Raw genomic sequence first — 26335 nt, 5'->3', positions numbered from 1 at the left:
TTGCAGGAGACAGATGTCTTAAAACTGAAATAGAAATGTGACCCACCTGGATGGATCACTACTGAATCTTAATTAAGAAGCATTTCTTCATCAGTTTTAAAGAGGTACAGAAACAAAAACCCTGACATCCATAAAAAGTGTGTCACAGCAAGAAGTTAGACCTGACCTTATTGCAGTGTATCACTCTGAATAATTAGGCAGCAAATCATTTGATAACTGGTTCATAATTAAAGAGAATCAAACTCATCTAAATGTAGTCATTGCCAACTTTTTCCCAGAAAACAACAGTGTCTTTAGTTGTAATGTGAAGTTCACCAACTTTTATCAAATAAAATAATCAGCAGTTTTTACACAAATTTCTTAACTGGGAAACAAAGATTGCATCATGTCTGAATACTGCTCCTAATGGAAGTCACTGGTTATTTTTAGTCTTGTTTCTAAATGTCTGTGTATAATAGCAGCAATAACAGCTGTAATAATAGCAAGAAAGTCTCCCCCACACAGACCAAAGTATAAGCGAACTGTAAGATTTTTTTTTTTGAACTAAAATTAAAGGTGAGTTCATAACTTCTCCTCTGGGTTGTTGCTGTGAGTCATAGTTTGTATTTGGAAAGCCTGTGCTCTGACACTAGTCCTCTACTAAGTCTAAATTTAGTCTACTCAAGTGAGACAAAAACAGATATTTGCCAGTGTCTTTAACTTGAATATGATGACATGATACATAAATATAGGTTTCGATGGGTTCAGATTTTTTGATTACAATCTGATATAGGTAACAGGAGGTTCAGTGCTTATTTCAATAGTTTAGAGGTTGGTGCTATCCCTAATATGTGATGCTCTGCTCATGTGTCTTTTTCCTGATGTGGGAAGATTGAATAGGTGATGTACAGGGTTGGAGGGGTCAATGATGATGCTTCCAGCCTTCCTGGTGATTCTGGTGCCATAGTGTGAAGCTATGGAAGATAGACCTCAACCAATGACCTTGAGGGCTCTACTTACTACTTTTTCAAGCAATTGTTTGCCCTGATTGATTGTGTTACTATACCAAGTCAGGATGGAGAAATTAATCCATAACAGTTCTATACAAATGAATTATACTTTCCCAACTAACCCTGTATTTCCTTGGTTGGAGGAAATAGAGCCCCAGGTGCGCTTTACTAACAATGTGAAACAGTGTTTAGGTCCCATGATGACGACTTGTATAGGCACATGTAGCCTCTCAACAACTGGCCCGTTGATAGAGAAAGAGATGTTGAAATGCCTTCTTTATAAGGCCAAAAATCAGCTGTCTGGTATCCGGATTTGATCCAGATTTGATATAGATGCATATGTGACCTTTTAAAAATGTATTTATTGAAATTCAGCTTACGTAAATAAGTGATTTAATACAATGCACTCTTTCAGTGTAAAATTATCACTGCTGGATTTCTTTTTTATCAATGTAAGAGGATTTAAGCAGGTTTAATACTGTAGCTGGTCACCGTGGGACCAACTTTAATAGCTCAATGCATCTTTGTGTCATTTAATCTATAACAATACATATATAATATTTTAAACAATGATATGAGAATTAACAAGGGTATGTTGTGAAGTAAAAAGCGAATCTTTCACTATTAGAAACCAGCATAATGCTAAAAAATGCACTTAAATTCAATAAGTGCTTACACAAACGTGTAATGATTGCAGCCTAGGACCCATTGAGCAGCATTTACTGACCACAGAGGTTAACAAACAATAGTCTCTTCTCATTTAATTATCATATAATAATGGCTGACGTTATTAACACTTCAAATACACATTAATATCACTGGCGTTACACTGATTTTAAGTTGGCGGACTTCTCTGCCCCACAATGCAACTTGATGTTAATGTTTTGGTGACGTCAAGTGTAGCTGGAAGCGAAAACAGCCAGTGGGTGGGCTGGGCAGTGGTCCCTTCTTTTAGTGGTTTTACATCGAAAATCACGCCGATACGATTATTTAATGCTCGTGTACGAATGTGCAGGCTTAACAGCATGAGTTAGAAACTGCGCTGCGTGTGCGCCAGGTAGGTGGGTGTTGTTTTAATGCTCTGTTTTGGCTGTCCTCGTTCGGCTGTCAGTCTGCGCTTTGTGCTGTGTGGCTAGCTTAATTTAGCTTAGCTTAGCTTAGTTTACAGGGCAGCAGCACCAGGCATCCTGGCGCCTCCGGGGCGCCTGTGAGCGGCCAATGAGGTCGCCTGTTAATGGCCACAGCAAACAATTAGGTCCCCTATCTTTTTTTTCTTTTTAAAGAAGGATTTGCTGATAGCTTTGGTTGTTTCTGAATGTTAGGTCAAAACCAGAGGCTGACTTTAGTGTATGTTTGTGCATGCTAGCCTGCGGAGGAACAGTTATAGTACATCAAGTCTTATATATAAAGCAATTAGTCTATTAGTCAACCACTTAAGAACAAACCACACGATTATATTATGTTCAGGTGAAGACATTTATACATTTGGAAGTAATTCATGGTGACTGTCTTTTTAAAAAGGCTTCTGTTTAATCCATTGCACTAATGTATACTAAGTAATGGTTTCTAAGACAAACTGAACTCATTCAGCCTTTATAATTTGTTGTTTCATTTCTGTATGGAGCCTTATGAGGCTCGTCAGATAACCTAAAGAGGCTAAATGTAATTATGAGTGTACTCCTCTGAACTCTCTGGCTCATCTTGCATCTTCTCCCCACTCTTAGTGCACTGAAACATGGGTCGTTGCAGTGTCCATGTCCTGCTGCTGCTCTCGCTGCAGACTCTGTCGATATCAGCTGAGGGTCCAGGTATTGTACTCATGTGCTTTTTCATTTATTGTTTGTGAGACTGCTTCTCGCTGCTTTGTGCTCAAGCCTGAATATTAAATTGCTGGAGATTGTTTATTTGTAGTAGAAAAATAATACCCGGAACAGGTATGGTCTTTAATTTTATGTGTGATATACGACAAAAAAATAAATAAATAAATAAAATTTTTACAAGTGATGTACTCTGGATTTGGAAAAAAAAAAAGAAATTAAGATGTAAGCTGATGTGTGGCTGGAGCTAACTGTCACAGACTGATAGCAGACTCACTCTCTTAAGGCAACATTTACTTAAGTGGCAATGTTGTACTCATTTTGTAGCGAGAAAATAAGTGACGTCAGATCATTTTTATCTTATTGAATAAAACGGATATGACAAAGTTTAAATTTGATGACATAATTTGCAGTTAAAAACATTTGAGAAGTTGCAATATATATCACTGTAACACTCAGCAACCCAATAATTAAAAACCCAATAATATATTGTGGGTTTAAAGTAATGTGAAAATATTGTATCACGGGGTGTCTGGTGATGCCCACCTACCTTCTATCTCGAACACACTGAGAGTCCATTACCTATCTTTTATTATGTCTTTTGCTTTATTAGAACCTTTTACCTTTAATTCAAAGTTAATATTGTGAACTTGCATCCTGTTATTTACAGATGGACAGCTGCAGTGTGCATGTGAGGGTCCTAAATGCCTCCACCCCACCCGGTGCCAAGGTACCCAGTGCTTCTCTTCAGTCAAAGTTAGTAAGAGTGGAGTTTTTTTTGAGCGTGGCTGTTTGGACGACGCGGACCAAATCCTTCTCCAGTGCTTCACAGCTACGTCCTACCACCAGGCTATTCAATGCTGCTCCCTGGACAGGTGCAACAGCAATACCACCAGGGAATATCTGATGTCTCTGCTACCATCAGGTGCTTTATGTCTACAAGGAAATTGGACTGTCCTGTAGCTCTTTTCCTTACTATAAATGTTTTTCCCCAATTTCAAACTATACATATCTCTTTTTTACATTTACCCACAGCCCCAGAAGGTGAGCCAGTTCGATATCGTGTGGAGACATTAGCTCTCTTCGTACTTGGCCCAGTGGTCGTTCTGGCTCTGCTGTCTGTAGTATCTGTGCTGGCTTGCAGAAGGCTCCATCATGGACGTCTGCAGAGACTGCAGGAGTTTGACGCTGAGCAGGGAGCCATAGACGGTCTCATCACTTCCAATGTCGGAGACAGCACTTTAGCGGTAAGAGTAACAGAGATAACCATGAAAAGGGATTTGGCCAAAGCAAGAAGAAGGCCCATCTCACGCTTTGTGTTCTCTTCCAGCCTCTGAGTATTGGGATATTTTTCACCTTGAATTAACAGTTTTTGTCAGAAGTGTACATACCCCTATGGGTATTACCTTTATGGTAATCTTGGCTTTTAATGATTCCTTGGAACTGTTCTTTCTCCAGGGTGGAATAATTGTACAACATAGACATTTAATGACTTTAAAGAACAAGAACTAGGTGCACAAGTCTGAACTTATTTTGGGAGTTTCTCTAAACTACACAGTCAAAACTAAAAAAGTGTAGTAAAAGTGAGCCTTTCAAACCTAAAAACACTGTGACAACTGCCCAGCATGGAGCTGTCTTGTTGCCTATAGTATTGGTACATTGCACAAAGTGGATGGAATAATGGAGGACAATGACTACCTGCCAACTGTGCCAGTTCTGCAGAAAAAGTGGTGAGATATATTGCCAGAAACATGTAAATGACTACCAAAAGGTTCTGGTCTAGATGTAACTTGGGGCTTAAATCTGGGGCTCTCCATCATTTGACCCTAGAACTGAAGAAGCTTCTCGGATGAGAGGTGAAACATCTTCAAGCAACTTAAAAAAGTCCAGACCCTTTTCTTTCCAAGCTCCTTAGGCTACGATGACCTGGATGAATGAGAACCTTCACAGATATACTTTTCACCCCATGCGGATTTTAGAAAATCCAATTAAATTGAAACTTGTGAACCCAATTCTTGAAGTCATTAAAAGTCCAAAATTGCCATAAAGTTCATGATTTACATACACTGATGAGTGTATGTAAACTTCTGATCACAACTGTAGCTTTCAGCAAGCATATTAAGCATACACCTGTATATGACTCTACATGCTAGTTACATTTGACATGTAAAGATTTTTGTTATTTTTAAAAAAAAAAAAATCTTTGCAAACGAAGCTAAAATCAAATCTGTCTATCTGCAGGACCTGTTGGATCACTCATGTACGTCCGGAAGTGGTTCAGGTCTTCCCTTCCTTGTTCAAAGAACTGTGGCCCGACAGATTAGTCTGATGGAGTGCGTAGGTAGGTATAACACGTAACATTTCAGATTCATATCTGTTTGACTGGCAGTTCTGATAAGAGTTCTACTGAAAAGCAAATTGTTCAGATGACATGAAAAAAATCCAAAGTCATGACACATAAGTTATTCATCACGAAAATAACAAATTCTTATCATTAATCAGGAGGAAAGGGATATATTCACACATTAGTTAGTTTCCCAGAAGCGAGCATGCTTATAATTAACGCCACAGGCGATCCTGACTACAGTCATGACTGTACATATCCGTGGAATCTGAGTGATGTCAAAGAGACGGGAGGTCAAATCATCTGTGACTTACTTCAAGAAACTGTCAAAACATTTTATCAGTTCCTTTTTTATTTGTGTGAGTTGTTGACCATGTTCAAAACTGTCACCTGTCAGAAGTTAAAGATAAAGATAATGTCACTGTAAAAAGCACTATAAAATCTGACAGATTTTGATGTAGCTTTCAAATAAAAGTATGTAGGTTACTTGTCTTGGGGTCCTTTTTATATACCACAGTATCATGAACTACAGCTTGTAAGAGTTTGGTTTTCAAGTTTGTGGCTTTGTGCACAGTTGAGCTTTTGATGTGGAAACATCAAATCTGGGCCAAAAGAATCTCACTGCTGTAGCAATGGAATAGAGTAAAAATTCACCCCTCAAATTTTAAAAAGTAGACAGTGATTGTCTTTTTAAAATGCATGTATCTGTATTTTTTTCTTTTCTGACTTCCTGTTTCTTGTGTCCTCTCCTCTTGTGTTCTCTTTATTATACATGTATATTTTTTCCGCCAGGCAAAGGACGATATGGAGAGGTGTGGCGAGGACAGTGGCAGGGCGAGAATGTGGCTGTGAAAATCTTTTCCTCGAGAGATGAGAAGTCTTGGTTCAGAGAGACAGAGATCTACAATACAGTGCTGCTGAGGCATGAAAACATACTGGGTGAGTCTGTTACGCTTAATGTTTTGGTCTTGCTGACTGTCCCCAAATTTGGTTAGGCTAACATGTGTGTTTCCTTGCATAGTAATGGCAGCTCCTAATTTTAACCTCAGCTTCCCTGAACTGGAGAATCTCTCAGTTTATTTTAAAGCACTAAGTCACGGAAATCATGATGTCAGCGGGACGGCTCAGGTTAGAGCTACTGGGATAGTGGATATATTAAACAAAGGGATCTTGAATATGGAGCTGCTAGGCTTGAGGAAAAGTGTAAAACCACGAAGATTCATTAATGCAGAAGAGGAGGACATGCAGAGGGTTGGTATGACAGAAAAGGATCCTAGGGACAGAGTGAGATGGAGGTAGAGGAGTCGCTGTGGTGACCCCCTAAAGGGACCAGGAAGTACAAGATGATCTGTGAAAGATAATACAAAAGCATTCAGCAAAATGCAACAGTAATAAGTGTGATTGATGCCAGAGGAACTTGACTTACGTCTGAATCAATAATACACAATTTCATATTACCTTTCACCTTTCTGTCCCTCAGGGTTCATGGCATCTGATATGACTTCTCGAAACTCCAGCACTCAACTGTGGCTCATCACCCATTACCATGAAAATGGTTCGCTTTATGACTACTTGCAGCGAGTCGCAGTGGAGACATCAGAAGGTCTGGCAATGGCTGCATCAATAGCGTGCGGCCTGGTGCACCTGCACACGGAGATCTTTGGCACAGAGGGAAAACCGGCCATCGCACACCGGGACCTGAAGAGTAAAAATATCTTGGTGACCAAGGAGCTGCGGTGCTGCATCGCAGACCTTGGTCAGTCACTTTTCTGCTTTTTGTCTCCTCCGAACTGTTGGGATTTTCACCTATTTCAGGGATTCAGATAAACTGTAGGCATGTGATTCACCAGTGCTACCTGCTCAAAAGAGTAAACATAAATTGATTAGATACTAAAAGTACTAAAAAATCATACGCTCATTTCAGGAGACATCAATTTCAGGTCCTGTTATAACACTGTGTGTAACTGCATGCTACAGGGCTGGCCGTGACCCACTCCCAGGCAGACAATCTGCTGGATGTGGGCAACAATCCAAAGGTTGGCACCAAGCGCTACATGGCACCTGAAGTGTTGGAAGAAACCATTCAGACAGACTGCTTCGATGCTTACAAGCGAGTGGACATATGGGCCTTTGGACTGGTGCTGTGGGAGATAGCGAGACGCACGTACAGCAATGGTGAGTGTCATGCACATAGTGCACTGCTGTGGACGTTACAGAGAGTGGTACGCTAATGTGATCACGATGCACTCCTTCATACATAAAATTCCTGCTGCTTGTAATACAGTCAAATACTATGATGCAGTGCGGTGATCTGTGCCAGGCCCTCTGGTTGTCTCTTCATTCCTTGTTGTTTAACTTGTCCTTAAATTTTCACTAATTTTTCTCATTCAAATTCCACTTTCCAGGCATTGTTGAGGAGTACAAACCTCCGTTTTACGATCAGGTGCCAAACGATCCCAGCTTTGAGGATATGAGGAAAGTAGTGTGTGTGGAACAGCAGAGGCCTTTCATTCCTAATCGATGGTTCTCTGATCCTGTGAGTAAGAATCTTTTTGTGTGTCTGTCTGCAATATTTTGTCTGTGTGTCAACATATTTGTCAATAGGATGAAGGCGTTCAAAAAGGCAGATTTTGGCCATGTGGTAATTATATAGGCCTTCTGTGATGTTTATGACAAATACTGACATGAGACACTTTATTTGCAGTAACATCTACACTTACTGTCCATTTATATCGAATTGGACCCCTTTGAACAGAATTCCCTGAGATCTTTGAAGCACAGATTAATGGCCCAGAGATTTTGGTCCATGTTGAAATGATAGCGCCACACACCATATGTGCTCAGTTGGATTGAGATCTGGTGTCTGTGGAGGCCATTTGAGTTCAGTGAAACGAGTAGAACTGCAGAAATTGAGACTCGTCAGATGAGGCAACCTTTTTCGAGTCTTGATGGTGCGGTCTTCTGCTGTTGTAGCCCATCTGCTGCAAATGTTGATGTGTTCTGACGTGCTCTTCTATATACCTTGGTTTTAACAGCCGGTTATTTGAGTGACTGTTGATATTTGATCTTTTTATGTCATTTTCTTTAAACCATAGAGATGGCTATGCAAGTTGTTGTTACCAGTGCATTTGGTACCAGTAATCATGTTCAGAGTCTCCTAAGTCACCTTTCTTCTAATGCTGATGCTCAGTTTGACCTTCAACATGAAATCTTGAACATGTCTGGATGCACTCAGCTCCTGCCACATGAGTGGCAGATTAGATTGGCAGGTTGCATTAACAAGCAGTTGTACAAAATATCTGACATTTTGTCTACTCTCAGCTTTACTAGACAGACAATTATACTTTGCTTATACTAAATTTCTTCAGTCTTCATTATGTATTATGGGTCTAATAGTTAACTAGAGGCATACAGCTGTGAAACAGTCCATCAAGTATATTGTTGTTGTTTTTTCTGCAATTGCTTAATAGCACCTGTATATGATGACGAACCAACTACTCTTGCTCTTATTTTATCCATGACTCATGAGTGCCTACATATGTGATCATTATCTGGTGATGGGCCAACATCTGAAAGTGCTTGCAGTCACATTGATTCTTTTCAGAATGGATTCATCACTGTTTTTATTCATTCTTTCTCCCTCAGACTCTCTCTGCTCTGGTGAAACTAATGAAGGAATGTTGGTACCAGAACCCCTCTGCCAGGCTTACAGCACTGCGCATCAAGAAGACCCTAGACAAGATTCACAGCTCTCTGGAAAAGGGCAAGGAGTCGTGAGAGGGTGCCATGTTTCAGAGGCAGCTGCCTGGTGTCAGGGATTGGCTTCAACAAGACTCCCAGTGTTTTGTTAAAAAGAGAGAGGGAGATTAGGCAGATGGAAAGAGGACTAGAGGAAAGAGGTGTTCCAAGAGTCATTCAGCCTCATCCTTCTCTCACTTTCTCTGTGGATGCCTTCCACCAACATGTTTGACTTGAAGCCCACACAGACATTTGGACTTGTCGTTTCTGAATAAGCCAGCCTTTGATATGAGGCAAACCAATTGCCAGTGTGTTTCCACCAACTTGAACTATGGACTGTTACTGAGTGTGACTGGCTGGTATATTATAGGAACCCCATCCCAATGCTTTAATGCCCATGCGGGACTACACTGGGTTTTGCCTTCCAGTACAAACACTACAAGACTGAGTGTCTACTCAAATTTCTGATCTCCAGCCTTTTGGCATTCTGCTCAGAGACAATCAGAAATCTATCACCCATTTATTACTATCAGCCATCACCACAGAAACACAATGTTCACTTATAAAAGGAAAAAAGAGCCAATCGAATCAAAATTGTTTTTAAACCTTTTTCTTAAAGAAAAAAAAACACTAGTATGTTATTTATGTATTGAATCACCATTGCTACCACACTACTGAAGATACAGATTAATGTGCGATGGGTGTGTGAAACTGACTGCATACATATATAGGCATTTACTCTACTGGACTTCCTCTACACATCATCATTATTTGGACAGGAAATGATATTTTGAGAAATAGTGGACAAGGGTAGGGAAGAAGATCAAAACACTACAAACATGTTTATTCTGATGGTTTGTGGACTAGAGAAGCAGCAAGTACCTGCCAATAGGAAGTAGTGTGTAACTTGTGATAGGAATAGGAAATGACCTGATCCTCTGTGTGGCATACTTTATAAACTCACTGTGGCTGATTCTGAAAAAGTCTTCTGCTCAGGCAAGGAGGAATCACAAAAGGTTTATTTGTGTTCTAATGTGCATTTTATTTTAGGAGACTGGAGGTGAAATCTAGTTATGTACAAGTTGCCTGAATAATGGAAAAACAAACACTGTCTTCATTTGGAAATGTTTATTGAAGACTTTAAATTTAAAGTTGCAGGTGTATGAAGGATTTTGTTTTCAAATGCTGGCTTTGTTTTTTTTTGGGGGGGAAAGTTGTTTTTGCCTTTTTATATGTAAACATTTACTGCACTCTTGCCTAATGAATGGGCAGTATGTGCTCTGATTTCTACAAACAAAATTGGAAAGCTTTAATCTGCTACTGCATGATTATACATTCAGTACATGTACACAGTCAGCTGCCGACACCTACTATGGCTACATCCAAATCCAGAACATCTGGCTGGCCACCAATTACAAGCTGTGGCATTCACTGCATAAATGTATCAAACATCAGTTTATCCAGACAACATTTTACCCATACTGTTATACCCATACTGTTATACCCACCTGCCCTCTAGTGGCACTCAAACACCATATGAAGGACAGTCATTGTTCATTTGTTTCCTCTGAGAAAGTGGAATTTTTGTCTTTTCAAGCTCTAAAACCTGCTGAATATTCTATAGAATATGGAGTGCATCAGACTAAGGCTACTCTATCAGTGCAACTAACAAGGGTAGTTAAAATATTTAAACTGGAACTTCACTTCCGCAGCTTGCTAAAGAAGATATCTGTCTGAAAGTAATGCTTTGTATAAAATGAAACTACTTTGTCTTTTCTTTTTTGCAAGACTGGGTTTTGTGGCTTGTGTGACAAATAGTGTTTCTTGAGTGAACCGTCAGCTCTGCACCAAATGTGTGAAAAGCACCTTAACTGCACACACACACGCCATATAGGGTTGAGGTTGTACCGGTAACTAAAGTTTAACTCGAGCATGACCTCTGCGTACATCACTGCTTCAGGTTGTCTGGTAAAGTCTTGTACGGGTTGAGGATGCCTTTGGGGTCCAGCATAGCCTTGATGTTACCCATCAGTGCCACAGCCTGGCTCTGTTTACTGTAGTAAATGTAGTTCCTCTTTTTCAGGCCCAGTCCATGCTCTGCACTAATGCTCCCACGACAGCTGGCTGTCCATTCATAAACAAATGGCTCAATGGCAGCCAGGAGAGCAGGGTCTTTAGACGGAGAAGTGACGTTCAGGTGGAGGTTACCATCACCTACAGGATAAGTAAGAGAGAATTGGATGATAGCTGACAGTAGTATGTGTATAGAGTATGTGCAGATCATTTTATCAAGTCGTCTTACCTACGTGTCCGTATCCCACCACACTTTTGGCCCGGTTTCCCAGATGCTTCCTCATGTCTGTCACCAGCTGGTAGATCCGTTCCACTGGAAGGGAGATGTCATACTTGTAGGTGAAGCCATCGTGAGTCAGTGCCTCAGTGACACGTTCACGCAGTGACCACAGAGCCTGAGAAAACGGGAGCAGAAAATGTTTTTATCATTTGGCATTATATTTACCTATGCAGTTACATAAAATGATCTTGGATCAATCTTGGAATACTTAAGTTTCTTCACTGTATGCAACAGAAGCATATTTTTCCCAATCATGTCCACCGACCTTTATTTTTGCTTCCTCAGTTGCTACCGTTCCATCACTGACCAGCGATGATGTCATTGCCTCCTCAAGAAAGTTGTGGAGTTTCTGCGCATCGTGGGTCGGGTCAGATCCCGAAGTTTCAATGACGATGTAGAATGGACAGTCTGCACAGCAAACGGAAAGGGCAGGTCTGCGTGTGCTCACTCGTTTTATAGGATCGTTACAGATGTGTGTGTGTGTGTGTGAGAGAAAACGTGCTTATACCAGATATAGGATTGGGTAGTTTGAGATGCGTATTCAGCAGCCTCATACATTCACTGTCCAGGAACTCGAAGGCGGACAGAATTTCTCCCAGCATGCCTTTGCAGAGCTGAAATGTTTTCAGCAGCTGCTCAAAGGTCTCACAACCTAACAGCAGAGATAGACACATGAGTTTTGTTGCTAATCTCCAAGAAAAGCAACGCATTTAATGGTTTACAAAACTTTCTCTATCATCTTTTACAAAGGTATATCTGAGAAGCAAATAGAAAATCCTACCCAGGAAAACAACATTAACAGATTTGGGTTTCCGTGGACAAAGGATGGACACTGCAGTAATGACTCCTAAAGTGCCTTCTGACCCTATGAAGAGCTGTTTGAGGTCATATCCTGTATTATCTTTCCTCAGGGTGGATAAGCAGTCCAACACCTGCCCGTCTGCCAATACCTACATGTGTTACGGATTTGAAAATAAGCTTTATTTTTTTGGGGGGGGGAAGAGTATCAAAAGTCCAGCACTCACCAATTCCAGACCCAACACAGTCCCGTGTAGGGACCCATACCGCAGCAGCCGGAGACCACCTGCATTGGTTGCTACATTGCCGCCAATTTGGCAACTGCCTTTTGCCCCAAGATCCAGTGGCATTATATAGTCTCTCTCCTCGAGGTAGAAAGACAAGTTCTCCAAGACACAACCTGCCTGACAGGTCAGAACACCTGAGAGGGAAACAAAGTGATCTTTGAGAATTTTCAGCACAAGTAACCATGAATCAAAAACACATTTGTCAGGTATTTGTCAGCCTATGGCAACAAAGTTGAATTCTTTTGAATTCAACTAGTAAACTTACCAGAGATACTGTCAAAGTTAAGGATTTTGTTCATTAGAGAGGTGGAGAGAATTATCTCATCATAAACTGGCACGCTGCCACCAACTAGCCCAGTGTTTCCTCCTTGAGGGTTCACCGCCAGGTTACGACTGTTACAGTAACTATAGGAGAAAAACAAAACATGTGAAAAAGTCTGATGACTAGATAAACACCTTTCTGTTGATTTGGTTACCATCTACCTTAGAATTTGTGATACTTCCTCTGTTGTCTGAGGTCTAAGCAACACTTCACTAGAACCTGCAGGACATATAACAGAAAAATGAGCCATCAACACCAGTAGATTATTATTATGAACTATATTAAGGATTCAATTGTAGCCTTCACCTCTCACAGACTTTAGCCAATCCACATTACTAGGCTCCACCAGATCAGGGTCAACAATGGTTCTGCCTGCTAGGATCTTCCTGAAAAAGGCCAGATCTTCCTCAGTTACTCTGCAGAAAGGCAACCTCTCTGGTGCTGCAGAAGGAGATACTTTAGACCCGTCTGCCCCAGCATGTAGCTTACGAGTGGAGGCCAAAACCTGCTCTGAGCTGCAGGTCAGAAAAGGACTGTGAAAGTCAACAGGTGAAAGAGTGGCTGTAGATCGTGAGAGCATGTTGTAGTCGCACAGACATCTCAGAGCTGTCCTTAGCCTTAGTGCTCTTTTCAAAAGTCCTGCCATGACTGTAGAGACAGGCGGCAACACAAGCTGCAGAAAACAGGTGGGACAACAAGAAGAGTTGGATATTTTTAAAAGCATTTTTATCTTGTAGTGGAGTTGAAAGCTTCTAGTTATTTTGTCTCTAGTCATCTGCAATGTTAGGATTGTTAGCTAGAAGTTAACTGCATTTTCTTTGCTTCAAAGACGCAGAAATAAAAAGCCAACCTTGATTAAACTCTACATTGGTGGCAATTCGTTGCATCTCTTTCTGCATCCATTCATAAACACAAACAGCAATAGGAGATGGAAGATATGAGGTATAAGAGACCTATGAACAGCTTTAGTAAGTGCACCAACTAAAGCTGTCTTTTTACATGTGTTTTGCAGCAAATACGCTTACTTCCCAGCAGCAATGCATCTTATTACCCTCTTTGCATGTTTTCTTCTTGCAAATATCACCACCTGAAGCAGCTGCAACCTCAGTTAGCTTAGCTACTTTGCTTAGCACGCTCCTTTCCGATATTTCCGAATAACGGCTTCATTTACTCACCAGAAGCGTTCATTTAGCAATGTGTGTCTTTTTTTCGCGTCATGAAAGTCACAAAGTTCAAGGGCAGTTCAGTTACATAAACATGGCATATCCTGTGTTTTTAGCTTGCTAGCAAGTGCATGAAGCTGCTTACTGAGGTTGACAGTAAGAAAAAAAGCAGAGAGGAAAACGGACCAATCAGAAGCATGTTTTCAGATTGACGCAATGGATATTAGCCTATGGGTGGGAGCCTTTCTTTATTATTAAACAGAGTGATGACTGAATAATCAAGCTGTGAATCGAGGTTTAGAGAGAAAATAATTAATTACAGACCTTTTTTCATTTGATTAATTTAGAACAGAACCAAATTAATATACTTGTGAATCTAAAACTAATCTATAAAACTCTGGAGCATAACCCCCCCCAAAAAAAAAGAAAAAAAAAAAAAAAACAACCCAGACAACTCAAGGGATGAACCACACATCTTTGTTGCAAGCTTATGGCAAAAGCCCATTTGTTTCCCCCCTTTTTAGTTGATCTGAAAAGATGTCAAAGACAACATTTTACAGGCATAAAGTAGTATTTCTGCATCAAAACGATGATTACAGTGTCCTTTTCATCTTACATCATTCATTACTTTTATTTGGTATTTAGAGTAAAATTACAGTAAATAAGGAGAAGTATCACACAAAATGAGTATAAACAGATTTATTTGAATCTCAGACAAAATCTTGAGTAATGCATCATGCATTCTGTAAAGTACACAGCATGCAACTACGTCTTTTCATATTTCGATTCCTTCCCAGAAACAGTATAATAACGTCCTTCCAGACAATTAAAACCTATTTTAAATGTACACTTTTACTGAAGCTCGTGCGGAACACACATTCCCTGATTACAACTTAAAGTTCACATGACATTCAACATAACAGTCTTCAGTGATCCAGGAAAATCACCTGAAGCACAGTACCAGTGGAATACTATGAATCGAGTCCAGTTGGAGCACAAGGCAAAACTCGGCAGTCACAGCCAACTGGCAAGACTCATAATCTCACCAAACCCGAAGAACAGGACGGATTCTTCTCAGGACACATCTGCGTCCCAGCTGCCATCAGACATTAACCTTCACCTGCCATTTGTATGAGCTGTCTGGGTGGGTACAGCGTGTAGTTTATTATTTTTTCATGTTTATAGTTTAAACCTCAACACTGATGTGTTTGACAGAACATGTTAGTAAATACTCAAATTGATTAAATTCACACAAAAAACCCAAATCAACGACTAAAAGGTGTAATAGGGATGAGAATCTCCAAATGTTTTTAAGGCTTTTCACCTCATTTCCTCATGTGTTTGCATTTTGAGGAGTAAGACCCTAGCTCTAGGTTTTAGAGCAAAACTAATGTTACTCCCGTGTTGCTGCAGTAGCATCACTTTGACCACTTTCAAAGAAAATCCTTCATCTTGCCGTCCGATCACTCCAGCTCCTCACAAAACTTAGACTTAACCTCGCCAACAATCGCAGTAGATCTAATGATACTATATTTAGCCATTAAGACCACAGACCTAAGCATGATGGCACTGAGCTCAGCAGCATGAATCCCCTTTGGCTGGGGATCTTTGTCGTACTCGTGAAGTTCACTCGTCATTCCGAGTTAGGCTCTTCAGTTCAGAGCGGCATGCTCCACATGGAGCTGCTGCTGGTCGTACTCTGATATGAGCTTCTTGATGTGTGCCAGTTTGTTGTGCAAGTATTCACAGCGAGCCTTGTCCTGATTGTAGTTTGGGTTGGACTGTAGTGAGGAAAGGAAAACTTGATTATTTAAAAGCGGTGGTTTTAAAAAATAAAAAAAATAAAAAAATAAATTAAAAAAAGTGGGGAGTTTAAGAAAGTCATTACCTTTTTAATTTTCCGATACTCTTGAAGAATTTGATTTCTAACCGTCTGCCAGGGAAAAATACAGAAATAAAGATTAATTTAAATCAAGTCTGTGAAAAGTTGCAAAATAATCCTTATGTGACTATAAGATCACAGAAAAACTATAATACATCACTGTTTGTCTTCATGGTTTTGTTTATTAGGCTTCAGGAACCCTGACCTAACAATTTCACCCCCCCAAATGCTGGTACAGGGGCCCCATTGTGTGTGAACGTTTGATATAGGAAAAATATGACTGAATTTGCCACATATACACGTCACTGCTCACTTTAATAAGTACACCTGTTCATCTGCTCAGTCTAATGAGCCAAAAATAAATCCTTCACCCATAGTGGCAATTCTGTAGGTGAAAATGTCTTACTGATGTTAGAGTGCTTTGGGGATTCCCAATGACTTTACAGGCCCAACTGCTTCGGGCCAACAAGTATAAAGAAGAGCATTGCTGAATGCACATGTCCAGCCTTGAGGCACATGGATTATAGAAGCAGAAGACCTAACTTGTTGCCACTACAGGAAACTGAGGCTACAATTTGCGTAAGTTTAACAAATTTAGGTGACAGGTCATATTATGGTGTGGGGGATATTTTCTTGATACATTTTGGACGTCCTAGGAACAACTGAGCATCATTTAAACAATACAGCCTATTTGAGTATTGTTACTAACCATGTCCCTCCCTTTATGACCACAGTGTACCATCTTTTGATGGCTGCTTTCTGGAGAATAACACACTGTCACAGAGCTCAAACATTATCAAACTGGTTTCAGTTGTCACTGCACTTAATTCTGCTTCCGGTCACCAGATTTCAATCCAATGAAGCACCTTTGGGATATGGTGGAACGGCAGATTGACATCATGGATGTGCAACCGATAAATCTGCAGTAACCGTGTGATGCAATCCAACACGGACCAAAATCTCTGAAGAATGAAACTATGCCATGAAGAACCAAGGCTGTTCTTAAGACCAAAGGAGATCCAACCTAGTACAAGTAAGTGTACCTAATAAAGTGGACGTATGTGTCTAATGACTAACTACAAACAGCAAAGAAAGATGAGAGGATGTTTATGCAAACTTCCTCCATTTTAAAAAAAGAAAAGAAAAATAAAGACTTTCTGTACATCTACCTTATATTTATGTGATTCATGGTGGAGTTGCTTGAGTTGTGTGTCCAAATCCATGAACTGCTGCGTCACGCTGTCAATGCGAGCGTGTAAATCTCGATACTCATTGTACTCCTTGTTAAAGTCCTGTTTGTAACTTTGTCTCTGCTCGTGGCTACAAATCACTGTGTACTTCCTGTGAAGAGGGCGGGAAAAAAAGAAGAAAAGGAAATTATTGAATAAAAGTGCATTAAGACAAGTAAACAACCCCTTTTGACCATTGCAAATACTTGTTCAAATGAATGATGCTTACAATAAATAGTCTGGTGTGTCACTGTCCACTCGAAGTGCATTAGAGTCAAAAAAAATGTCAGCCGGCTCTGAAAGAAAAACAGAAACATGTCAGCTAAGTGAAAAACTAAACAAGCAGCACATGTGCTGATGAGTCAGCAGCCATTAGGCCTCACCTGTGCAGTCCAGAGAGGCTTTGCTGTTTGGATGCTCTGAGCTGGGTCTTTTTCTTTTCTCCATCCTGTTTCTCTTCTTATCCTTCTCCTTGACAAATGAATACAAATCCAAATTAGCAATGTGTCACGTCAAATGGAATAACTATTAAAAGACAAATAAGGAGCAGTTTCTCACATGGTCTCTGTGTTTGTGTTTGCGCTTCTTCTTTTTTATTGCATGTTTGGTAAGATCTGGCACTGTTAGAAGGGACGGGGGGCGATCTGAGTTATCCTGAGGGTGATCTTGTGGAATTTCGGGTTCTTTCGGGGGAGCGTGAGGTGGTTCTAACCTTTTAGCCACCTTTTCTTCCTGCTGACAGACTGCTGACAAGGAGTCAATAAGTCTCTGAGGATCAAGCGATACTCTTTGCTTGTCATCTGCTGTGATGTCCTCGTGAGCTTGTTTAGAAGGCCTCGTTTTTGACTTGTCACTGGCTGCTTTGCTGGAAAAATGGGAAATCCTGGGCTTCTTGGAGGCCAAAGGGTCAGTGTATTCCTCTGGCAGGGAATGCTTTGGACGGTGTGCTGGCGAAGAGTTGGGCGTGTCTCGCAGTGGGCTGACCTGGGCCTCAGGGACAGCGAGGAGGTTCTGTTGCGGTTGAAACAGTCGCCTGCACAGAAAACACAGGGCATCAGCTTTAATTAGCATTTCCCTGGAATCCATTCTTCTTTCTTGCATGTGCTGTACAGTGCAATGCAACAGCAGAGCCCTCCAGATAAACACATAATAATATGGTAAAAAAAATAAATGATGCAAGTGTTAAATGTTTAAAAAGTCTAAATCAAAAGCACCACAATGCTATGCTTTTAGAAGCTGCCTTTATTTCACTCTGTGATCAAACATATCCCATAATTCCCCTGACTCTCCTTCTTGGTTAAATAGGCTTTACAGAGTCTGGAGGTGTCCAGTGGCTCATTGTCCTGTTATTTAAATAAATAAATGTCCCACTAAACAAACCAGATGGGATGACGTGTTGCTGCCAAATATGTTGTTTAAATGTTGCACTGAATCCTGAATAAGTCGCCAACACCATCACACCTCCTCCTCCATGCTACATAGTGGGACCCACATATGCAAATACCATCCGTTCACCTTCTGCTTCAACCATACAGGCCTAATTCATGCAGTCTCCTCCGAACGGCTGACGGTGACACAGATCAGATAATTAAACTCTAAGATGTGGCCTCTTGCTAACTGAATTTATCCGCAGCACCAGAGCACTCGCTGTGAGAATAAGTTTCATCAGAGTCTTCGATCGCTGTGCAACTGCATTTGAAGAGAATTTCAAACTAAGACTGGTTTATGCAACCTGAGTGCTTCCTTCTGTATTATGAGTAACTATAACAGTTGAATAGGGATGTTTGCTGAATACTAACACCATCTCGGCACAATTCAACCAAGATGATATGAAGCTGGCATCAAGGATGATCATGAATGGCTTGGCACAAAAAAAGGGAACTGATTTATTTTTTTAAATGTCGATCGTTATCATCAGCCAAACTGTTACGGTAAACTTTCATTTTGGTTCAGAATTTCACAATCGCTGCATCTTCTGTCCAAATATGTCATTTCATACTCTCGAATTATCACAGCACCTTAAAAAAAAAAGAAAGAAAAAAAAAACCTACATATGCAGATCTGAACTGTTGCTGCCAGTGTAACGGTTGCTTTACATAAACATGCAAAAAGATTTTTTTGAAACTGACTCTATTTACAGAAACACAAATTTGAGAAATTACATCACTGCAGAAAAGCAACCTGTAACCCTCAAAAACACTTAGACATAATCACTGAACTCTGAAAATTTTGCCACTTTAGTGATTTACAAAGTGATGAAAATGAACTAAAATGCCAGTTATTTCCATTCCTTAAGTTTAACAAATTATAATGAAGAAACGTAGGGCCTGAGAGCTCTGCAGTAGTCATAAAGTATGAAAACAGCAGCAGGCACATCCTTATCGAAGTTACCTGACAAGGATGCGCTTGAGGAGCTGCTGGTCTCCAGAGGTGTAGCCGGGCCAGTCCTTCTGCAGCTCCTTATACAGACTGTCCTTCAGAACATATGTGCTGTCTCTACTATTAAGCTGAGCGACCTGAACACAAGCATGCACAAAAACAGGGGAGAAAAGACTTAAGACAATTGTTTTTGAGGAGTTGACTTAAGAGTTTGATTCCCAAACTGATCCATGTGTGTTCATATTCTTTGCAGATTTGTCAAAGGTTGCAAAAACATAATCTTGATATTAAGGAAACCAAGAGTCACGTGCATAAAGGCAGTTTTAACACAGTCTAATGCTTGCATGTTATGTTTGTATAAAACTGGAACAGAAATACCTCCATTAGTACAGAGTCCAGCATGTTTTTGTCTCCTGCTGTCAGCCCGTCTTTCTGCAGCCTCAGGATCAACTCGGGCCTCCTGTATGGCCTTAGAGCCAGCAGGTGCATTACTCTCTCCCTGAGGGGCTTCTCTTGCAAATCACAACTGCTTCTCCTGTTTGACGCACAGGCATCTTTCTTCGGCTTGGACGCACCGACTCCCTTCTTAATGTTGCTGAGAAGAGACGAGTGTTTTGGCTTGGTGAGTCTGGCCAGAGCAGGGGCTGGGGCTCGCACTGTTACCTTCTTGCCTTCAAAGAAACAGGAAATTTTTTTACATCAATGACATCAGGGGAGCACTTTCTGAGATTTTAATCATCAAAAATAACCTTGTGCTTCATTTCCTAACATGTATTGCTATTTCCAGACAGAGAAGCAAAATCAGATACTGAGGGGGAAAAAGGACTTTCTTCCTGAACTTTCTCCAAAAGCAGAGATGTGGATAAACACAAAGACAAGACCTCATTTCACCTTTCAGAAACCCACATTTAGGTTACGAAGCTGCATGCACACGCATCTCAGCGAGCAAAGCCTGCTGTCTAATTTAAGAAGTAACCACATGGTTGCACAAGCCTGTTGTAAGGAAGTTTTTTTTCTCTTTTTAAGGCTTCCTCTGAAATGACAGAATCAACAAAACCCATCTACATATATACGCGTATATTTATGTGCCCTTTCGGTGAAAGCAGTTGAGACTCAGGCTATAATATATCAGTTCATACGGAAATGGTTTGGTGGTTTGTAAAAAAAAAAAAAAAAAAAAAAGCTAAATCATTGGTTTCATCATGCACATTCATGTTTGAGGAACATGTGCAGAACGCAGTTTCTGTATGTGCATGGAGACCATGTATTCTTTAAAACCACTGTATCACATATAGAAAGTTTACAGATAGCTACACAAAAGGACAAAACATGCAGGAGAAAACAAGACAGGCCGTTACTATGTCACTGGTTACTACACATGTTGCCAAGGCAACCAATGCAATATGGCTGTCTGTGCTTATAAGCACAGAACAAATTTTTCTTCAGGCCAATCTTCTCGCTTAGCTGGAGTTATCTGTTGTATAACAGAGTACGCTCTGTGGACGTGCAAGTGTTTTCTATACTTCATACCCTGGTAGCGGCTTCCGTGTTTGATGACAATGGCCCCTCGGCTGCGCGTCTCCTCCTCAGCTTGGGCCATGCTCTGACGAGCTTTATCGTACGACTCATCTGTGGCTTTGACTGTCATCTTCTTCTGAATCACCCCGAGACATGACAGCTCCTCGGCGGCACTGAGAGGAGGAGAGAAGACAGCGTGTACAGACAGCGACCTGACAGTGCTTTAACGACTCCTTGCAAAGGTTATCCGTGTCAAATAAAAGATTGTTTCTCAGGACGCAGTTGCTTTAGGTAGTGTTCAGTTAGATGCATGCTGGACTACTTGTCTGCCTCGCCAATACATGACATTTAAATCCACTTCAGTGCATTTCTATGCTTATGCAGTCAGGAACCCTGAGTTTTCTCTGGCATTTAAAGGCAGAGAAACGTTAGCAGCAGGGTAACTTTCACACAGCAGCAGGGGGCAGAGACATTTGAAAAGATTAATACTCATTGAGGCAGTCAGTTATTTCTACATCTATAATACTAAGTAAACATATAATCATATAACCACCTCAGACAAAACAATACAGTTAAAGCCTTCCAACTCTATTTTAATCTGAAAACCCTTCCTATATCGAAACTGATGCTTTTTGCTGCCTTTACCTGGTGCTGAGCTGTTTGATGCAGTCAAAGCTTCCGTGGGGATTATCACGGGCAACATTAGTTACACCAAAGGTGAAATTCCTGACTTCATCTCTATTTTCCGAACAAGGGATGGTGATTCTCTGTATTATGAATAGGGAAAGAAGAAAAAGAGCAAATTGAGATTGAAAGATTGAGATTTATCAGCTTTAAAATGTGTTAGGATCGCTTTGTGTCAGCAGTAAGACGTCCTTCTTACCCCGTCGTTTCCACTAAAACAGATGGTGGGTTGGGCCGACCAGCCCTGTGGTGGGGGGGAAAAAAAAGAAAGAAAGAGAGAAAACGTTAGATGTGTGCATCTTTAAAACCCCACAAGCATTAACATACTGACTCGTTTTCTCACAACCCCCTTTGTATGAGTGCTTCATTTGCTAACGTTGACAACGTCAAACAAATGCTTAACCTTAAACTTGTGGAGTCCAGTTATAATAGTTTCCACAAGGTTAGCAGATGCCACAAGTATAGTAAAACAAGCCCACACATATACATATAGAGCAGGGCAGCAGAGGATGTTTTGTGGTCTGCACTATTCATCTGAATGCTTCTGGTGGTTTTCTGGCTGCTAGTAGCCCATTTTCATTTTGTTTTGTGTACTGTTATTCTTCGTAATTGTGAACAGCATTTCAGAGAATTTTCCAACATCTTTTTTTCTTCACAACCCCACACCAGCTTGCAAGTGAAGGTAGTATCCCTTCTTTTGCAGCGGCCCAGTAAGGGTCTGATTACAGGTCTCAAGTGCTACAGTTGGAAGATTATTTATGTATTCATTTATTTATTTATTTTTGAACAGGGTTATCGATTTAGAAAGATGTGAGCTTTCCTAATTAGCTCTTAACCTGCATAGTGCACACCAACTGTATATAAGATATAAGACAATGCTGTTGTGACATCATCCATTGGTTAGTGAGGCCCATCCCTCTCTTGCTGTCTATAAACAGCGAGGGATATGATGGAAAAACAAGGGAGATATGCCACTTTACTGTCCCTCTGGACACTTATTGAATCGTGCTGTATTGAATAAGCTGTGAAACTAGTAATTGAAACCATAAAGTTATCAGACAACCATATAATAAGGGTACAGATCAAGTGAGCAGCAGGGTCATTTTCCAATAGACTTCTAGAACTGGACTTCTTCCTGAAACTAGAAAAGTCACCTCCTGCTGGCCATTAAAATGAATGCATGTTAAGTCACTGTTAAGCTCTGTACTTGCTTCACTTTCACCACCCAGAAGCTACTTCCCCCTCCTACTTAGGAATCCGAAAGAGAAAAAGAAACCCTACACCCATTGCGTTCATATCAAGAACAAACCCAGTCCTATTAATAAACTCAGGATATTAAACAAGCATGTCAGGTATTATTTGAGTGCTCAGTTCCCATTTAAACAGATGGGTACATGCACCATTGTCTGCTCCAGGTCCTGCTGCTCCTCCATCCCCTTGCACTGGCTAAGGTCAATAAGCAGCTCCACAGATAAAAATATGATGAAACACAGTATCATCTCTCACAGGGAGCGAACTAGCCAAAGTGACACGTTTGCAGCAGGGATGGAAAGTATGTGATGACTCGATTCTGACCTTTGCATAAGTCCACCTGTTGATGAGTGCAGAGAAAGTGAGGTGGCTGCTAGTACAGAGTAAGGTGTGGAGGTGTTTTTTGGGTTTTTCTTTTTTGGTATCTGTGATCCAGCCAAGTAGGATTTGAATAGACATGCTTAAAGCTAAATAAAGAACCTAAATGCATGCTCAGAAACACTGATATATGCATATTACAGCCTGCTCCTCATCAGGTGCTTTCCCCCCTCGATCTCATCACAGCTGTATTACGCTGAAAGCGAGGACATGACATAAGCAGCGTGGTTTCCACCTTTCATCAGAAAAGCTTGTAGCTGTCATTTCTTCACTGAGGAGTTTCCTATCTGTATTAGGAGGAATTAGTGCATTGAGGAAGTGTACATGACTGTTCTCTGCTTTACACTTCCTGCAGCGTCTGATTCATTTATGATTAACTGGGTCAAATGTTTGCCTGAGTTCGTCCATCTGTCTTCTGATCTTTATGATATTCAGCAAATTAAAAAAAGAAAAATAAATCACACAAGTACTCCATGTCTTTAAATCCAATTCAGAATATCCTCCCACAACTAACCTCCCTTCCTCCCCCCTACACACACAGCCTGTCCTCCTTTTTCCTTTCTCCTCTCCTCGACCCCAGCACTGATTAGCATTCCTAGTACTTTGCCAGCAGCTTGTGAGCAGTGGGCCAGCAGCTCGTTACAAACATCAGCACACAGGGAAACGCTTCTGCGTTGTATTATGCAACATGTATTTCCATTTCATAGCTTGAAAAGGGGGGAGCTTGTAGGAGTCAACAACCGGGGAAGGTAGTGGTGAACTTCGGCCGAAATTTAAAGCACACACAAAAAACAAACCCGCGTTTAGTATCACTTCGTCTTTTCCTTTGTTAAAAAACCCAAAAATTGTTCCTTTGACAAAGTGGTACGTTAAATTTAAATGTCAGTGTACTTAACTGTAATTATTTGAAGAGAAAATACTTTAGAAAATGACCCACCTTGCCGTTTTGGAAGGTATTAATGGCTGTTGCCGCGCTGTCAGTGAGTTTTACGTGAAAAACGGAGATGTTACCGCCACGGCTCAGTTTGCCGCTGGACAGCCCGTAACACTGGTTCTCCTTTAACGCCGACATGCCGCCGCAAATCCCGCCCTGCCAGCCTTATTCCGGACCGCACGAATCCGACATAAATAAACAAACATTGGCCAGACGGTCCGGAGAGAGAAAGAGCTGAACTGCACCGTGTGGCTGCTCCTCCGCCGCGCGCTATTCTGGAGTAGATCGCATTACGTCATGACGGCTGAAGTCAGAGCACATTTTATTGGCCCACCGACATAAATAAACCATTACGTAGGGCTTTACGTAACCACCTCTACTGTTTTTTTCTACTTCCCCTCTCACTATGCTAATTCTCTTTCTTTGGCATGATGAGGGTACTTTGCACAGTGAGTGCGAGGACACAGGTGATTTTGTTTCAGCGATTTATAAACGGCTGGATGGAGATTTATCTGAGCGAAATACTGATACAAGTATTATTAATTTACGCTGATTTTTTGGGTACTTTTTTATATGTCAAGAATAAAAGGGTGTGAGCAAGACAAACCTAATATTTTAAGCAATGATTGCTATCCATATAGAATAAACAACGTGTTTAGAAATGAGGAAGTTAGGATGTCTGGTTAGCACGTTTGTGCACAGCTATAGAGAGGAAGTAGGTTTTCTCTAACCACCTTTTCTTTTAAACTACATTACAATTTGAGTACAATTTGACTAACTGACAACTACTCTGTTGTAAAAGCGGACTACACATTAAAGTTCCAGTATATTAAAACAAATCTAATCACAACATTCAACTTAGATTAAACAAAAATGGGATGCAAAATGGTCACAAGCCATTACATGATATTCCTAATATATTACAACATTAAAAATATCATGTGTTTATGGCGACCATTAACAAAACGTGTGCTTTGCCTGTGTTGTGCATGTAAAAGTTAATCTTAAATCTACATCCACCTGTGGAATCAGACAGACTAAGAGATCTGTGATGTATACTCAGGTTAGTGGCGACAGCAGTACAAGTGTTGAGACATCTCTCATTTCTTAATAGTCTGCGTCCAAGGAGCCAGACTTTCTTGTAATTTAAAAAAAAAAAATTGGCTTGAGCAATATTTCATCAGGGTCTCTGTAGGTCTTTTAAATGTTTTCATCAGACATTGGCTGCTTTTTCACTGATTTTCAGTCCATTCCTTGCACCTGATCATTTTCTGATGAATGTTTGTGTTTGTTCTTGTTTGTTAAGCTGCTTAACACTGACCTGTGAATCATTCAAGTATAAAAAAAAAAGGCACTTAATTCAAGGGACGGACTGCTGTTGTGACGACACGTAACAGACATCTTAGCAAAGAACCAATTTTACATTATATCTTTAGACACGTGTCTCTAGCCGCCTGTTGCAAAACGGAATTTGTGCAATTTTTTTGGGCTGAATCACCGCTACAATGCTCACAATTACAACTCTAAGTGATGCATTTAAATTTTTTGACTAGTAACATCAAGATATAAATGTGGCACCATGTGACAGTTCAACACGTGCTGAAATATAATGCAGAGTGGCTCTGAGGGAATCTACATTCTCAGCTTTTCTTGGTGGATTTTGTTGCTGCTGAGTCACACATATAGAGATAATTTAGTCTTCTGTGTTTGTCTTTTTCCAGCTGTGAGAGACCCAGTGAAACAATTCCAGAAACCAAATGCTTCCCAGCAAATTTTAACAAGATAATGTTGTATTTTTAGGTGTTAATAATTACAATCTTAATGATTTAATTTTGCCTATTTTAGTTAGATGTGGTGGACATGTATCACTGGAATTTCCCTTGAAGGGCTTATTTAGGAGGTGGTTGTCATTTCACATTGGTGTAACCATGACAAAATGATGTTACTAGGTACTCATTCAAAATGTGCCTCTTCAGAATGCTGCAGCATGAGTGAGTGTTGAAGTCATTCCCAGCAGGAGGAATGGGGTGTGTCAGGCGATGCAATGACTCAATAACACTGCATTTTGGACTGCAATCCATATATATGTATCTAAATGGATATTAAATGCTCAAGCTGATATTTCACATTGTTTTGCACACAGCTTGTCACACACACAGATGAAGTTTTCATTTAACATATGCACCTTTGGGAAAGTGAGCCAGCTGACATTTACTATAGATAGCACCCCAAAAAACTTTGACAGATAATACGTTTGCATACAGTTCAA

At 40.6% G+C, this 26335-nt stretch overlaps 3 protein-coding genes across 4 annotated transcripts; 1 reads left to right on the top strand and 2 right to left on the bottom strand.

Moving 5' to 3' along the window:
• Positions 1-1886: 1886 nt before the first annotated feature.
• acvr1l (activin A receptor, type 1 like) lies at positions 1887-9477 on the top strand. Of its 2 annotated transcripts, none has more exons than XM_005723713.1 (10): positions 1887-2046; positions 2714-2797; positions 3477-3731; positions 3842-4053; positions 5048-5147; positions 5943-6089; positions 6631-6906; positions 7128-7325; positions 7556-7686; positions 8796-9477. In XM_005723713.1, the coding sequence occupies exons 2-10, from the start codon at positions 2725-2727 to the stop codon at positions 8925-8927; spliced, it is 1524 nt and encodes a 507-aa protein (XP_005723770.1). In that variant the 5' UTR covers positions 1887-2046; positions 2714-2724; the 3' UTR covers positions 8928-9477. The 2 variants fall into 2 exon arrangements, with proteins under 2 accessions (XP_005723770.1, XP_005723771.1); XM_005723714.1 differs by having other exon boundaries at positions 1887-2050.
• A 605-nt stretch (positions 9478-10082) lies between these two features.
• d2hgdh (D-2-hydroxyglutarate dehydrogenase) lies at positions 10083-13966 on the bottom strand. Its single transcript, XM_013908409.1, has 10 exons — positions 13824-13966; positions 12955-13321; positions 12810-12867; positions 12592-12731; positions 12267-12460; positions 12023-12191; positions 11750-11893; positions 11507-11649; positions 11191-11356; positions 10083-11102 (listed from the first exon to the last, which is right to left on the bottom strand). The coding sequence occupies exons 2-10, from the start codon at positions 13292-13294 to the stop codon at positions 10837-10839; spliced, it is 1620 nt and encodes a 539-aa protein (XP_013763863.1). The 5' UTR covers positions 13295-13321; positions 13824-13966; the 3' UTR covers positions 10083-10836.
• Positions 13967-14495: 529 nt separating this feature from the next.
• On the bottom strand, positions 14496-24376 carry LOC102198845 (RNA polymerase II elongation factor ELL-like). The gene is made up of 12 exons (XM_005723712.1): positions 24070-24376; positions 21703-21747; positions 21465-21586; positions 20832-20992; positions 19680-19972; positions 19314-19438; positions 17481-17955; positions 17306-17393; positions 17152-17218; positions 16863-17034; positions 15700-15744; positions 14496-15592 (listed from the first exon to the last, which is right to left on the bottom strand). Exons 1-12 carry the CDS (start codon positions 24202-24204, stop codon positions 15464-15466), a joined length of 1857 nt encoding a protein of 618 aa, XP_005723769.1. The 5' UTR covers positions 24205-24376; the 3' UTR covers positions 14496-15463.
• Between the last annotated feature and the right edge of the window lie 1959 nt (positions 24377-26335).

The sequence above is a fragment of the Pundamilia nyererei genome, unplaced genomic scaffold (genome assembly GCF_000239375.1).
Source record: "Pundamilia nyererei isolate P.nyererei 1_Seehausen unplaced genomic scaffold, PunNye1.0 scaffold00010, whole genome shotgun sequence".
Classification (NCBI taxonomy): Eukaryota; Metazoa; Chordata; class Actinopteri; order Cichliformes; family Cichlidae; genus Pundamilia; species Pundamilia nyererei.
Note: the sequence above shows the minus strand (reverse complement) of the source record. Positions and strands in the feature narration are given on the sequence as shown.

Bases quoted from the DNA above. Each gene is read 5' to 3' on its own strand.
- acvr1l (XM_005723713.1), top strand. From the start codon at position 2,725: ATGGGTCGTTGCAGTGTCCATGTCCTGCTGCTGCTCTCGCTGCAGACT. The intron at 2,798-3,476 runs GTATTGTACTCA...TGTTATTTACAG, and splicing joins GATATCAGCTGAGGGTCCAG to ATGGACAGCTGCAGTGTGCA. The intron at 7,326-7,555 runs GTGAGTGTCATG...TCCACTTTCCAG, and splicing joins GAGACGCACGTACAGCAATG to GCATTGTTGAGGAGTACAAA.
- d2hgdh (XM_013908409.1), bottom strand. From the start codon at position 13,294: ATGGCAGGACTTTTGAAAAGAGCACTAAGGCTAAGGACAGCTCTGAGA. The intron at 12,868-12,954 runs GTGAAGGCTACA...TATGTCCTGCAG, and splicing joins TTGGCTAAAGTCTGTGAGAG to GTTCTAGTGAAGTGTTGCTT. The intron at 12,732-12,809 runs GTAGATGGTAAC...TTTCTCCTATAG, and splicing joins GAAGTATCACAAATTCTAAG to TTACTGTAACAGTCGTAACC.
- LOC102198845 (XM_005723712.1), bottom strand. From the start codon at position 24,204: ATGTCGGCGTTAAAGGAGAACCAGTGTTACGGGCTGTCCAGCGGCAAA. The intron at 17,035-17,151 runs GTAAGCATCATT...CCCTCTTCACAG, and splicing joins GACACACCAGACTATTTATT to GAAGTACACAGTGATTTGTA. The intron at 15,593-15,699 runs GTAATGACTTTC...TCCTCACTACAG, and splicing joins AGTATCGGAAAATTAAAAAG to TCCAACCCAAACTACAATCA.